The sequence below is a fragment of the Herpailurus yagouaroundi genome, unplaced genomic scaffold (genome assembly GCF_014898765.1).
Source record: "Herpailurus yagouaroundi ecotype Mexico unplaced genomic scaffold, PumYag 164, whole genome shotgun sequence".
Lineage (NCBI taxonomy): Eukaryota > Metazoa > Chordata > Mammalia > Carnivora > Felidae > Herpailurus > Herpailurus yagouaroundi.
This window is the reverse complement of record NW_024412405.1, coordinates 4,087,985-4,101,772: the sequence shown is the minus strand read 5'-3', so window position 1 is coordinate 4,101,772 and position 13,788 is coordinate 4,087,985. Positions and strand designations below refer to the sequence as shown.

Genomic DNA, 13,788 nt, shown 5'->3' with positions numbered 1-13,788 from the left:
TTTTAAAGGGAAACGTGGAATGTGGAAAATTTCCTTAAAAATTGAAACAAAAACCACTGTATCTCTCCTTCCTGGTTTTTCTAAAATGTAGGTTTTATCAAATGGTAACTGTGTGAATGAATATTCAAGGCTTGATTGAAACTTTTTCGGTTCTGATAATCACCAAAACGAACACGTGTTATCTCTGAGAATGGAGAGAGAATTCCTCTTAAGTTCCTTCAAAGTGTGTAATACGTTCTTCCTTTTCTTTCCTTTTCATTCTGCCTTTCCTTCCCTTTCTCCTCTCCCTGCCTCCTTCTGTCCTTCCCTAACTTCCTGACTTCCTAACTTTACCCTCTCTCCCTTCTTCTGCTTCCTTCCTTTCTGAATACATTTATAAAAATTTAGTTCACACTTGAAATTTGGGTCCCATTTTTATCCCATTTAGTGAAGGCACAGTAGCCTGGGAGTGCAGAGAAGACTGACGCTCTGGTTCAGGTCTGCTGCTTAGACTCTAGGCTCCTTGAGCTCATAAGACCTATCTATAAAATGGGTACATAGTATAGTCTTCACAGGGTTTTTACAGAGCTGACAGAAGAAGAGGGCTATAAGGTTATAACACAATTACCAAGAACAGAGTAAAAGTGCAGTAAGATGGGGGCACCTGGCTGGCTTCGTCGGCTGCGTGTCCAGCTCTTGATTTCAGCTCAGGTTGTGATCCCACAGTTCTGGGATCGAGCCCCGCGTGGGGCTACTGTACTGGCCACACGGAGCCTGCTTGGGATCTTCCCCCCCACCCCCTCTCTGCCCCTCTCCTGCTCTCTTTCTCTCAAAATAAATAAATAAACATTAAATTTAAAAAAATGCGGTAAGATCTATTTATATTTTTATTGTTATTATTTGTATAGATTCACTGTATGTTAGGTTTTGTCAGAATGCCTGAGTTCTCTACCACTAAATGTATCTGCTCTTAATTGATCTAATTCCAGTCAACACATCCACCGTGCTTTATTTTTTTTTCAATGCAAACGTAGATTACTTTAGATAATAATAATACAAAGTCATACTTTGTATTAACATTTCAGTGCTTAACCATGCATTCACCTGCATTATCCTAATCCTCAAAATCCCACCATGGGCAAGTTATTATCCTTTTTCATTACTTAACTTACACTCACGTTACAGATTCAGTTTGAAAATGACCAAATTCCAGAACCTGAAGTGAATTGCCAAGAGTCACAAGTACTTCTTTACTCTGGATCTGGTTCTTCATCGGGGACACCCCCATGGAGCTCCCCGTTCACCTGGCGGAGCCCTGTCGACTTGCGATGGTTCCATCAATAGGCGAGGGGTCAGCAGGCCACGGCTGCCTGTGCGCTACAGGGCTTTTGACAATTGGCGAGAATTCTCTTTCTGTGGTCCAAGAAATACCCATATTTGCATACGCAAAAATGTAAACCCTTGGCCAGGCGAAGCAATAGGAAGTGAAAGGACCTGATACATTTTGTTGTCTTAGAAACATCTAACAGGGGGGGCGCCTGGGTGGCGCAGTCGGTTAAGCGTCCGACTTCAGCCAGGTCACGATCTCGCGGTCCGTGAGTTCGAGCCCCGCGTCAGGCTCTGGGCTGATGGCTCAGAGCCTGGAGCCTGTTTCCGATTCTGTGTCTTCCTCTCTCTCTGCCCCTCCCCCGTTCATGCTCTGTCTCTCTCTGTCCCAAAAATAAATAAACGTTGAAAAAAAAATTAAAAAAAAAAAAAAAGAAACATCTAACAGGGGCGCCTGAGTGGCTCAGTCGGTTCAGCGTCTGCCTTCAGCTCAAGTTGTGATCTCCTAGTTCGTGGGCTCGAGCCTCGCGTCAGGCTCTCTGCTGACAGCTCGGAGCCTGGAGCCTGCTTCGGGTTCTGTGTCTCTCCCTCTCTCTCTGCCCCTCCCCGGCTCATTCACTGTCTCAATCCCTCTCAAAAATGAATAAAAACATTAAGAAAATTAAAAGAAACATCTGACAGAATAGCGAAAACAAGGGGAAATAATTAAAATGCTATCTAGGCACGGTGGTGGGCTTAAGCTTTGGAAAACTTAGCATTTTGTCAGATTATCACCCTTTTCCCTGTTTTGACCTCTTGGCCACCTCATTTTTTTCCTAACTTCCTCTCTCCTCTTCATTCATGAATACTCGGTCCTTTTCCCCTCCTCAAGATCCTGATGGTTTTCTCCTGTTTGTCAAGCCACCTCCTCTGTGCCCTGGACTTATGGTTTCTGCACATGTACTGCTAATCTCCCAGGGATGAAAAGTCACAAACAAACGAACAAAACAGGAAAGGTGGCGCCACTCCAAGCAAGTGTGGACGACTGGAGTCAGGGAAATCAGACTGTTTCCCAAACTTAAGTTCCCTTTGGATCTCGAAACATTTCTCAAAGTGTTTCTCTGAAGTTCTTCCTGACCTTCTATCCTGAGCTCTATTTACTTTATGTTCTAGATCTCCCCTTTTGCACAGATAGATAGGGATATATATCTTCATGGAAATCATAGTGGCCAATCTCAGAGAGGATTTTTTTTTTACGTTATTTTCCCGCCTCGCTTTTATCTTGTGTTATAATTGTTTGGCAGACTTTTGACAGTAGACCTTATCAAGCCTGCCACTGTAACATAAAAATATTCAGAGATGTGTTTTTCTGGTCCTTTCTACTTGCAGCTGCCCCGGTGCCTTTGAAATCTTTATAAAGAATGTGTCCCTCTGATAACCTCGCTTACAATCCATCATCAAAGCCTCCTTCCTGATCACTTTGGGCTCCTGATGTGATGAATGCAAGGAATTCTTCCCTTGATCTGCTCTCACACTGTATTTGTCACATTTCATTACCGCAGACAGGCTCAGGCGTCTCCACATTTTTACTGTCAGCCTAGTACTTTCCTTAACCCCATGAAACAGCTGTGCCACTGTGGATGGAAATCCACAAAAATACCAACAGATGTCTGCAATAGCTCTTTCGGGCTTGTCAGAACAAATGTCGGGCTTCCGTTCATACGCTGCATGCGCTTTCTAAACATACACCCAGAAGTCCGCATTGAGCTTGTTAGAGCTATGGCTGTAAGAGGAAGTTTCTTATCTTAGAAACATAAACCATTTCTTCTAAAGAAAAAAATCTCGCTTTTGATTTGTCTCCTTTTTATGATGGTGTGGGAGTTAAATATGGATGCTAACTTGATGGAGACGTTTGTCTTATTTTTGCATTGTTCAAACTTATTGCAGCCCATTATTGTCTTGTATCATATCATGTAGATGCATGAATACGTATATATGTGTGTGTTCGTGTGTGTGTATAAAGTGTGTCTATATACACACACATACATACCTGTTTTGGGGGGTGAATATCTGTGTCTATGTACATGTGTGCATTATGATACTTTTAGGCAATGATTGCAAAATCACTGGAAAGAAAAGATACTTACCTCCATCCCTAAGTTGATAATGAAAGTTTCCTTTTATGCTTCTCTCTATATAAAGACTTTTGCCAGGAGTCTTTATTTCTTGGAAACACATACTTGTCCATTTGTAGTTATTTTCTGAGTTCCTTTCATGTCTAAGGGCAAACACTTGAGCCGGTGACCCTGTAACCCGGTGCAGGTATCTTTCAGTATAAGCAAACCTTTGATCTTTTGAAATCTGTTTTTTTTTTTGTTTTTTTTTTTTTAGTGTTTAATTTTGAGACAGAGAGACAGAGTGTGAGCAGGGAGGGGCAGAGAAAGAGGGAGACACAGAATCTGTGTCTCTGGCTCCAGGCTCTGAGCTGTCTGCACAGAGCCTGACACGGGGCTCAAACCCGTGAACCGTGAGATCATGACCTGAGCCGAAGTCGGATGCTTAACCGACTGTGCCACCCAGGTGCCCCTAAACCTTTGATCTTTTGTACACGGGTCCCAGGTAATAAATCCAGTGCAGTTCTGGGGCTCCCCTCCTCTGCCACCCATCCCTGTCCCATGCCCCCCTCTCCTCCTGCACCACCACCTGCCCTGTTTCCTCCCACCCTGCAGCCCACAGGCGCCTTCCAGGGGGCTTTCTAACTTTATGACTCTTACCCCCTCCTCCCCTCTCCCTGCCCATCTTCTCCCACACCCCATGGGACGGCCTCCCGCAGTTATATCCTGTTTCAGCTTTGCTGCACTTTCCTCAGAGAGGACTTCTGAGACCATCCAAGCCAAAGTGCACTTGGTCACTTTTCAGAGCATCCTGTTTTCCCTCCTAGCGCTTTTCCTCATTGTGATTTCTTACTTACCATCCTCACTTTTCCCCCTGCAAACTGTAAAGACTGAGGTCAAAGACCTCATCCCTTATCTCCCTCTTTGATTATTATTTTTTTTGTTGTTTAGCGTTTATTTATTTTTGAGACAGAGAGAGACAGAGCATGAACGGGGGAGGGGCAGAGAGAGAGGGAGACACAGAATCTGAAACAGGCTCCAGGCTCTAAGCTGTCAGCACAGAGCCCGACGCGGGGCTCGAACTCACAGACCGCGAGATCATTACCTGAGCTGAAGTCGGACGCTTAACCGACTGAGCCACCCAGGCGCCCCCCTTATCTCCCTCTTTGTACTAAACCTCAAACAAGGTGCCTGGCTACGGGCCAGGGAGCAAGAAAACGAAAGGCAAACTATTGAATATACGTTGTCAGATTGATTCATTATCTGCTAGACTTTCTCTGCTGTTACCTAATGGTTATTGTCCCGGCTTCCACTTCTGACCGCTCAGCTGTGTGACCCCAAGGAAACCGAGTGGCTTCTCTGGGCCTTAAGTTCTACATCTACCGATTAAGGACCACATCACTGGATTTCAAACTTTTTAAAATTATTATTTCACAGCAGATCCTTCCCCATAAAGGGATATATGAAAAAGAACTCCAATTTTTAAAGCAGGTGAAAGATGAGTGTCTTTGCTGAGAGCCACAGAGATTGGCCCGGAGCCCTCTACAAATGCCTCCTCCCTCCTCCCTCCAAAGGCAGTCCTCAGGGAAGTTGGCAGAAAGTTTATCTTTGGTGCTCATGGCCCTCTCTAGATGTTTTACTGTGTAACAATGTACCCCCCACTCCCACTTATCCACAGAGCAGGCACCTGGCTGGGCCTTCATGCAAACTGATCCTCACAGCCTCCAATGAGGGACCCATCATTACCTTTCCTAGTATGAAAGAGGATTGAAAGTGACTTAGTAATGTTAGGGAAGAAAAATATTCACATTCCCACAACCAGGAAGATACACCACTGAGATTTCAACCCATTCATCCCACTGAATACAAAAATAATCAATGTAAGGGAGCCTGGGTGGCTCAGTTGGTTAAGCATCCAACTCTTGGTTTCAACTCAGGTCACGAACTCATGATTCGTGAGTCTGAGCCCCACGTCAGGCTCTGCAGAGACAGCAAGGTGCCTGCTTGTGATCCTCTGTCTCTTCTTCTCTGTCTGTCCCTCCCCAGCTTGTGCACGCTCTCTCTCTCTCAAAATAAAAACTTAAGGCAACACACACACACACACACACACACACACACACACTCGCAGTCGATCTCTTAATGTGCTTCCGTTTCCAGAATTTAAGGTGGGGAAGCTGAAATCAGTATGTAAGATTTTTACCCAAATGAGCCTGACTGATACGAAATACCGAATCAAACACAGCGTACGTCAAGCACATTTCTAGTTACTTACCTGGCAGCATTTTCGGATTATGAGACTCTTCAAAGTAGAACTAAGTGTATCCTGTTTAAAACACACACACACACACACACACACACACACACACACACACACACACACAGATATCACACAATCCCAAAACTGATTTTGACAACCCAGAAAATACTGGGGGTTGTGGAACATTATGACTTCTATTTTTATCAGCACAAGTAGCAGCTTTTGGATGCCACTCAACTATTTAAGTAAGTAGTTGTGAAAGTATCAAAGTCTTAAAGCTATGCCTCTAACTAATTAAAATTAACTAGTCAACTAAGTTGAATAAGACTATGTTATATGCACCTTAATTTCAGGTTAATTCTGAAAGGTATTTTGAGGCATATTTCTTTTAAATGCTAGAAAAGCAGAGAAAATAAACCCAAGGTGTTGGCTCTGTGTGTGCATATTGGGGGGCAGGGAGAGTCTTGTTCTTGACATTTATGAGGTCTGGAATATTTTACAAATTATTTTTTTTACATTTATTTAGTTTTGAGAGACAGAAAGAGACAGAGCACAAGTGGGGGAGGGGCAGAGAGAGAAGGAGACACAGAATCCGAAGCAGGCTCCAGGCTCCGAGCTGTCAGCACAGAGCCCGACGCGGGGCTCAAACTCACACACTGTGAGATCGTGACCCTAGCTGAAGTCGGACACTTAACCTACTGAGCCACCCAGGCGCCCCACAAATTAATTTTTAATACATTTTTAATACATATTGGATAGGGTATTTACTATTTTCCCAAATGGTGGTGTCTCAAATACCAGAGCCCATGGCCATGACACCCTCCTAACTGGAAGAAAAAACAAACCACTCTTCTGACCATTTGAGATTCCCAGTAAAGAGTTTGAGTTTCCATTATTAATACATTAGGATTATAAGCAGTCTGGGAGGGCAGTGACTTGTAATTGTCAGTGCCATAGACATTTAGCTGATAAGCAGTAATATTTAAGTTCAAATTATGTAACAGTGGTGCATACGATAATAAAATTTGTAATGCAATTATAAATACAAACTGCAAATGCAAGTAGAGAACCAAACACGAACACAAATAAGAGAAGTAAACTTGCTGCTGTTAAAAATTCGCTATGGGCACCCACGAGCCCTCAGAGGCGTTAATCACAATATTCTTGTTCTTTGGCTCCCCTGTGTTTTGACATAAGAAAACCAAAGCTGTCATAGTAGATTGAGTGCCTAGTTTGCACAACATTATCTTGTGTATGTAAAATTAAACATTGTCCATTCGTGGGGCACCTGGGTGGCTCAGTCACTTGAGGGTCTGACTCTTGATCTCTGCTCAGGTCGTGATCTCACAGTCCTGAGATCAAGCCCTGTGCTGGGCTTCCCACTGAGTGTGGAGCTTGCTTGGGATTCTCTCTCTCTCTGCCTCTCCGCTGTTCACACACGCCCCTTCTCCCTGTCTCTTAAAATAAATAAATAAACATTACAAAAAAAATTGTCCATTCTTAACTCGTAAATGATAGATTTACATTTAATCCAAATTCAAATTCATCGCTTTTTTAATTGAAATGTTTCCCAGGTGTTTTTTTTTTTTTTTAACTCTGTCACTTTCCATGAAATTGAATAGGGAGGCATTTTTTTCTTGATGGCAGAATTATCTTAATCTCACAGCTACTTTCGTTGTAAGTGTAATGTAGAAAAGAATAAAGATCCCAAGCCAAGATTCTGGAGTCTTCTTTCAAAATCTGGCCTCCTCCTACATGCATGCAGAAAGCAAATTGCAGGCACACTGCTTCCTTCACCACGCCAACAACGGTAATATGAAAATTTTTGCTTTAGCTTTGGAAAACGCTGCAAATATGTGAGCTTTTCAGCTGCTTGTCTTACAGAGGACTCAGGTGTCTACATTTAAAATCAACATGCTGAAATAATTTTGACAGACTAATGCCTTTGCGGGACGTAAGGTTAACACGGGAGGTGCTCGTATCAGTGCGTGTGTGTGAGCGTGCGTGCACACTCACGGGCACAGGACCGAAATTCTCATCTGAATACATTTCTCTGTGGCTGTTGAATTTTTTGTTCCTTGGAAGTGAACCATTTCATCTTTTAATAGCGGTTTCAGGCTCACGTGGCCTTTAAACCTTTGACATGTAATTGAAACTGGGACATCCAGCTGTGAAGAAAGTTGATTGGAAAGCAATTAGAATTGATCTCACTTATGTTTTTCCCCAGGTCAAGCTGATGCCTCCTGCTCCCAGTGATGACCTAGCGACTCTCAGTGAGCTGAATGATGGCAGCCTGCTTTATGAAATTCAGAAGCGCTTTGGGAACAATCAGATATATGTAAGTGCCCTTGAAATTGCCTTTTGCACTGCCTTTGTCTTGCTGCCAGTGTTTACCCTTCAGTGCTGCAGATTTTACAGGTAAAGGGCTTAGTGTTGTCTCTGGGCATGCTGACGGCTTAAGGTGGATTTCTCCGAGTTCGGGTTCATTCTGATTGAGTTCCAAGGCAGGTTCAGCAGAGATCCAAATTTCAGAGTTGTTAAGTGAAAGGTAATAATACCCTGTGGGTAGACAGCTTTCCGGTTGTCAAGTTTGCTGTGGAAGAAGATCTTGCTAGAAACGGAAGGATCTTCAAGTCACTTATCAAAATGCCGTTTGTTTCCTGTGTTCTACATAGCCTGCCCGATCTGGAAAAGAAAGCTGAGGAGGTAGAGTTGACTCCTCAGGTCAGTGTGAGTGAAAAGAGAAAACTATTGTCCCTCTCAGTTATCAGGAAACGCTTTGTCTGTAAAGTAAATACTTTATACGCCCATCTCTGATAACAGGATAGGAATATATGACACAGTTGACAAACGGCATGGAGAATTAATTTGCTGTGGTTCTGCCCTGGTTTATATGTGTTATTTCTTCCAATACACAGAACAATTTAGACCCCATGTAATCTCAGTCTCTGGCTCTGTCCGACTCTCTCTGTCCTTGAATTTGTTATGTTCAACTCATAGCAATTCAATCAGAATGTCTGTAGGGAAATCTGATTATGCCCATATCTGCTATCCCTTTTTGATAACCCCCTTTTTCTCCTGGTCTACCGAGAAATTGATTAAGTAATTTTCATGTAAATGTGAAGCCTGAGATTTCCTTACCAGTCATAAATCGCCAGGTGCTGATTAACCTACGCAAATTCAGCGCAGCCTCTTAACGCTTGGATGAATCGGCCGCCTCTGCAAATACACGTAAACTTAAATGTTTATATCAAAATGAAGGGAATTACGTCATTGGCATAAAGTGGGGAAACCTGATGACCTTGGCCCCTGTTACTCTTGTGATTTGTGTATTGTTGTTATTCCGTTCCCTCACCTTTTCTAGCATTGTGCTGATTTCTTCTCTTCTACCACAACTTCCTCCTTTTGACTTCTTAATTATATTGCCAGAAGACCATTGCTTGAACTGTTTTGGATTTCTGTGTTTCCTTCATGCTTCTCAAGTGCCTCTGTCTCCCCGATACCCGCTTAGTCTACTTCCTGGCGGTCACCGTTCTCATCAAGGCCACTGTCCTCTCTTCCCCAACCGCCTCCCAGCCGTCCAGAGACAAACTTGTTCCCTCTCCACCTGACCTCACAAGGAGCTAGAGTAATTTTTGTAATGAACCAGTGTAATCTTGAAACCCCCGTTCTTTGACTTCTCTGTGGCTTCTCGTTTTTCATGGGAGGACAGCCACAATCTTCATTCACGATCCGGCCCCCAGACACTAAGCGTTGATGCTGTCGGCCTCCGGCAGCTGCCTTCCTGTCTACACCAAGGATTTTTCTCGGCCTGTTTTGCTTTCCCCTAAGTTTCTCTCTCTACCCCATGAAGTAAACACTTAGCTTCACAAACTGCCCCTCAAAAGTTCTTCAGTCTTCAAGGAAACCTCCCCAGATAAAGTTGTGATGGATCTTTCTTGTGACTGCTTGTGATTTTATACCTTACTGGTCCCTTGATTGATCTTTGGGTGCTGTGTGAGGCTCTGGCTCAGTGAGAATAGGACCCATGCTGATTTTACTCACCGCGAGGCCTGGTCAAGCACTTTACAATCGCAAGTGACAGGTATTTCCTACTGTTTATCAGCTCCTCCCGACATGGGACCCTCTTCTTAGACTCTCTCTACTCACTGGGTTTCTCTTTCTCTCTGGACCATCAGAATTAATATTCCCTGCTTTGTTCAAGCTCACATAAAATACAAATTTGCCACCGTGTGAGACGTGATTTTCTTCCTTTCCATACCTGAAATATTGAAGAGCTAAATCGTCTGGGATCAATTTTGTGATGAGTGCTCTAAGTTATGTTATTGGAACTCTCCTTTAATGGGTAGACAAGCAATTTCAACATTATTGATGGAATAATAACAAGTGATTTTCAAAGTATCCTGTGAACCATTGGGTGTATGAGCTTTTTATTACCGTTCTGCAGGGAGAGTAAGCATTTAGAACCTCTTATAGCAATTTGATGGTTTCATTTCCTTCTGTTGAATCTGAAAAGAATCCAGGCTTGTGCTTTGTATGTCTTTGTCTTTTCCAATGTCACATTTACAGGAATTCATTTTTATTACATTTTCCAAAAGTATCAGTCCATGATGAATTGGAAATGGAAGTTTCCTTGCCACAAATACAGAAACCCTGGTTTCAGCGGATGTTGTATTCAGAGTTGGTCATGTGACCTACCCCCCCCCGGCACACCCCCCCACCACGCTCCCTGCATGCCTCCCCCCTCCCTGCCCCTTTTATTCCTCCTCCAGCTTTCAGCCCAAAGTGACTAGTTTCGGTGTTGGTACTAGTCTTTCTTCCATGTCCCAAGTCACGTTTTCATGCAAATCTCAGCAACCTTCCTTTCAAAATATATGCAGAATGGACCCCCACTGCTACCACTGGCCCATCAATGCCAACATAACACATGTCAGCAGAATTAATTGTTTAACCAGGAGTTTCCTCTTTTTGCTGTAGTCTGACTGGTTATATAAGGTGATCTTTCAAAACAATCTGTAGGTTTCTCTTTTCTTCTTTCTTTCTTTCTTTCTTTCTTTCTTTCTTTCTTTCCTTTTTCTCTCTTTCTTTATCTTTTGTGTGTGTGTGTGTGTGTGTGTGTGTGTGTGTGTGCCAAAACCCAGGAGCAAACGTAACTGACTCTTTTTTTTTTTTTTTAATTTTTTTTTTCCAACGTTTATTTATTTTTGGGACAGAGAGACAGAGCATGAACGGGGGAGGAGCAGAGAGAGAGGGAGACACAGAATCGGAAACAGGCTCCAGGCTCTGAGCCATCAGCCCAGAGCCTGATGGGGGCTCGAACTCACGGACCGCGAGATCGTGACCTGGCTGAAGTCGGACGCTTAACCGACTGCGCCACCCAGGCGCCCCCGTAACTGACTCTTTTAACTAAGTGCATAGTATTCCATTTGGATATCAGATTGGGAAGGTTCCATATAGCCCATAGCAGTAGGACATGCCCAAACCATCAAACAAAATTAATTGCAAGAGATGAGGTGTTTTCTTGCTAGGAAATGCAGAGAATAAAGGCATTTCATTCTCTGAATGATTACGGTCAACTGGAACAGAGAGAATAGACTATGCAATCATATTTCTTTGTGGATGGCAGATAAACATGGAAGCAATATTCTCTTTATTCTTTTTATAAACACACTGGTAGGACTCAAGACTCATAATGAAAGAACCCCACAAAATAAACACAGGCTCCTGTAACATCTGGTTAGCCAGGTAGGCGGCCTGGCTTACCTGAGCCACTGACTGAACATTCCCCTCTAGGCAACCCCGTGGGATGTAGCAGGTTTTTTTTGTTAAGAGCAGCTCAAGAGGCTAGCTTGTGTCAGAAGTTGAAGTCTGTCTCGCTTGGAGAACATTGGAAATTCTGTAGACAGACTCGTTTTCCCCAAGCTGGCACTGCCCCCTAGCCTGTATCTGAAGCCTCACCCACCATATGTAGTACCTACCATGTCGTTCCATATCCCCCCACTCAATCTATTATAGACCCTTGTGAACACTTAATAGAAGTGACCTATTTATTTTTTTCTTATTTTAATGTTTTATTTATTTTTGAGACAGACAGAGACAGAGCATGAGCCAGGGGAAGGGCAGAGAGAGAGGGAGACACAGAATCCGAAGCAGGAACCAGACTCTGAGCTGTCAGCACAGAGCCCGACGCGGGACTCGAACCCACAAACCGTGAGATCATGACCTGAGCCGAAGTTGGACGCTTAACCAACTGAGCCACTCAGGTGCACTAGAAGTGAGCTATTAAAAAAAAAAAAAAAGTAAGGGGCACCTGTGTGGCTCAGTAGGTTGAGCATCCGACTCTTGATTTCAGCTCAGGCCATGATCCCAAGGTTATGGGATCAAGCCCCTGTTGAGCTCTGTGCTGAGCCTGGAGCCTGCTTTAGATTCTCTCTTCTCTTCTCCCTCTGCCCCTCTCCCCTGCTCACACTCTTTCTCTTAAAAAAAAAAAAAAGTGATATTTTAGAAAGGTGAGGTAAAGGAAATCTGTAGGTTTCTAAATTAAAAAAAAAAAACATTTTATAACATTCCCTTCCATCAACAGAGCCTCTTGAGAATATGGCATAGGTTTATACAAGCTCATACTCTGGGAATCTATCGCTGACATTCAGATCACATTTTTCTGAACAATGTTTTTGTTTATCACAAACTATATTTGCAAGGGCAGTCTCAAATACTTTCAATAATCAGACCAAAGTAAAAATTATATATCAATAGAAAAATGCAACTTAGAAGTGTTTTGATTTTTTTTTTTTAGTTCCTCATTTTTCTTTCCCTAGCACATTTCCCGATTCTCCCTCGATCTCTTATTCTTCATTTTTCTGAGCAATTTTCAGATACTTCACTGTAAAGCTTCCCCTTTGGGGCAATCATTTCCCTTTTCTTTTCTCCTGTACATGGCTGTAACACAGTGGCCAAGCCTTCTAAGTCAATGTTGGATTGCATCACAGCACGTAGAGAGAATAGGGCACAACTTGTGACGGGTGTATGGCATCATGAATTTTCAGCTGGTGAACAGGCTCAAGTAACCAGCAGCTTCATAAAGAAATGAAATATAAGCAGCGTCTTCCCCAGTTGACCCTAATCATTAAAAAGATTTTAGTGTGTATCGGGCTCCTGGGTGGCTCAGTTGGTTAAACGTCTGACATCGGCTCAAGTCATGATCTCACGGTTTGTGAGTCCGAGCCCCGCGTCGGACTCTGTGCTGACAGCTCGGAGCCTGGAGCCTGCTTCAGATTCTGTGTCTCCCTCTGTCTCTCTTCCCCTCCCCCGCTCACGCTCTGTCTCTCTCTCTCAAGAGTAAATAAACATTAAAAAAAATAAAAAAAAAAGATTTCGGCGTATATGTAGCTATAGATTCATTTTGTATTTTTTTCTCTCTTTCTCTAAAGGGAATCATCCAGGGTGTTCTCTTCTGCCTCTGTCAACTTTCATTCATCGTTATATTTCCGATAATCATCTATCTTGTTGCTGGCAGCAATAGCTACCCATTTTTCTGTAAAATAAGCTGCTGTATGAATATATCCTAATTTATGTATTTACTCTACGGTTGAGGAACCCTTGAGTTGTCTCCACATTTTGGTTTCGAAATATACCATTACAATTATGTGACTTGGGTGGATCATACTGTTAGAAACCATCCTGATGCTTTTTTTGGCAATGTGCAAATATGAGTGCGTATTTCTGTTGGGGGCCACGTAGAGCTTTGTTCGCAGGGCGTTAACCCAGCGCGGGAATGGCAGCATCACAGGGACATTCAGCCTCATAGACACACCCAAATACTTTTTCAGAGTGCTTACCCACCACACAGCTCAGGATTCCACACCCTGCCCACCCACAGCATACTCAGTCTTATCTGTTGTACTGTCAGTTTTTACGGATTCCGGCCATCTTGACAGGTAGTCTGCTACCTCATTGTGGTTTGAGCTCACGTCTTCGCACTCCCTGATGATGGTGACCTGTAGGTGTGTGTTGCTCACTTGGCCATTTTGGCTCAGGACATGACCGTTCAGTTATATCGGCATTTAAACATGAATGGGTCATGTTACTTTTTCTTATCCCTGTGTAGGGATTTGTATATATTCAGAATACTCT

At 43.3% G+C, this 13,788-nt stretch overlaps 1 protein-coding gene across 2 annotated transcripts in view; it reads left to right on the top strand.

Moving 5' to 3' along the window:
- The window catches only part of MYO16 (myosin XVI), a 491,281-nt gene that overhangs the window by 169,541 nt on the left and 307,952 nt on the right, over window positions 1-13,788 (top strand). For both annotated transcript variants that reach the window (XM_040487087.1, XM_040487086.1), the window contains exon 11: window positions 7,883-7,993. In XM_040487087.1, the coding sequence (XP_040343021.1) occupies window positions 7,883-7,993 (111 nt within the window). The remainder of the gene's footprint in view (window positions 1-7,882; window positions 7,994-13,788) is intronic.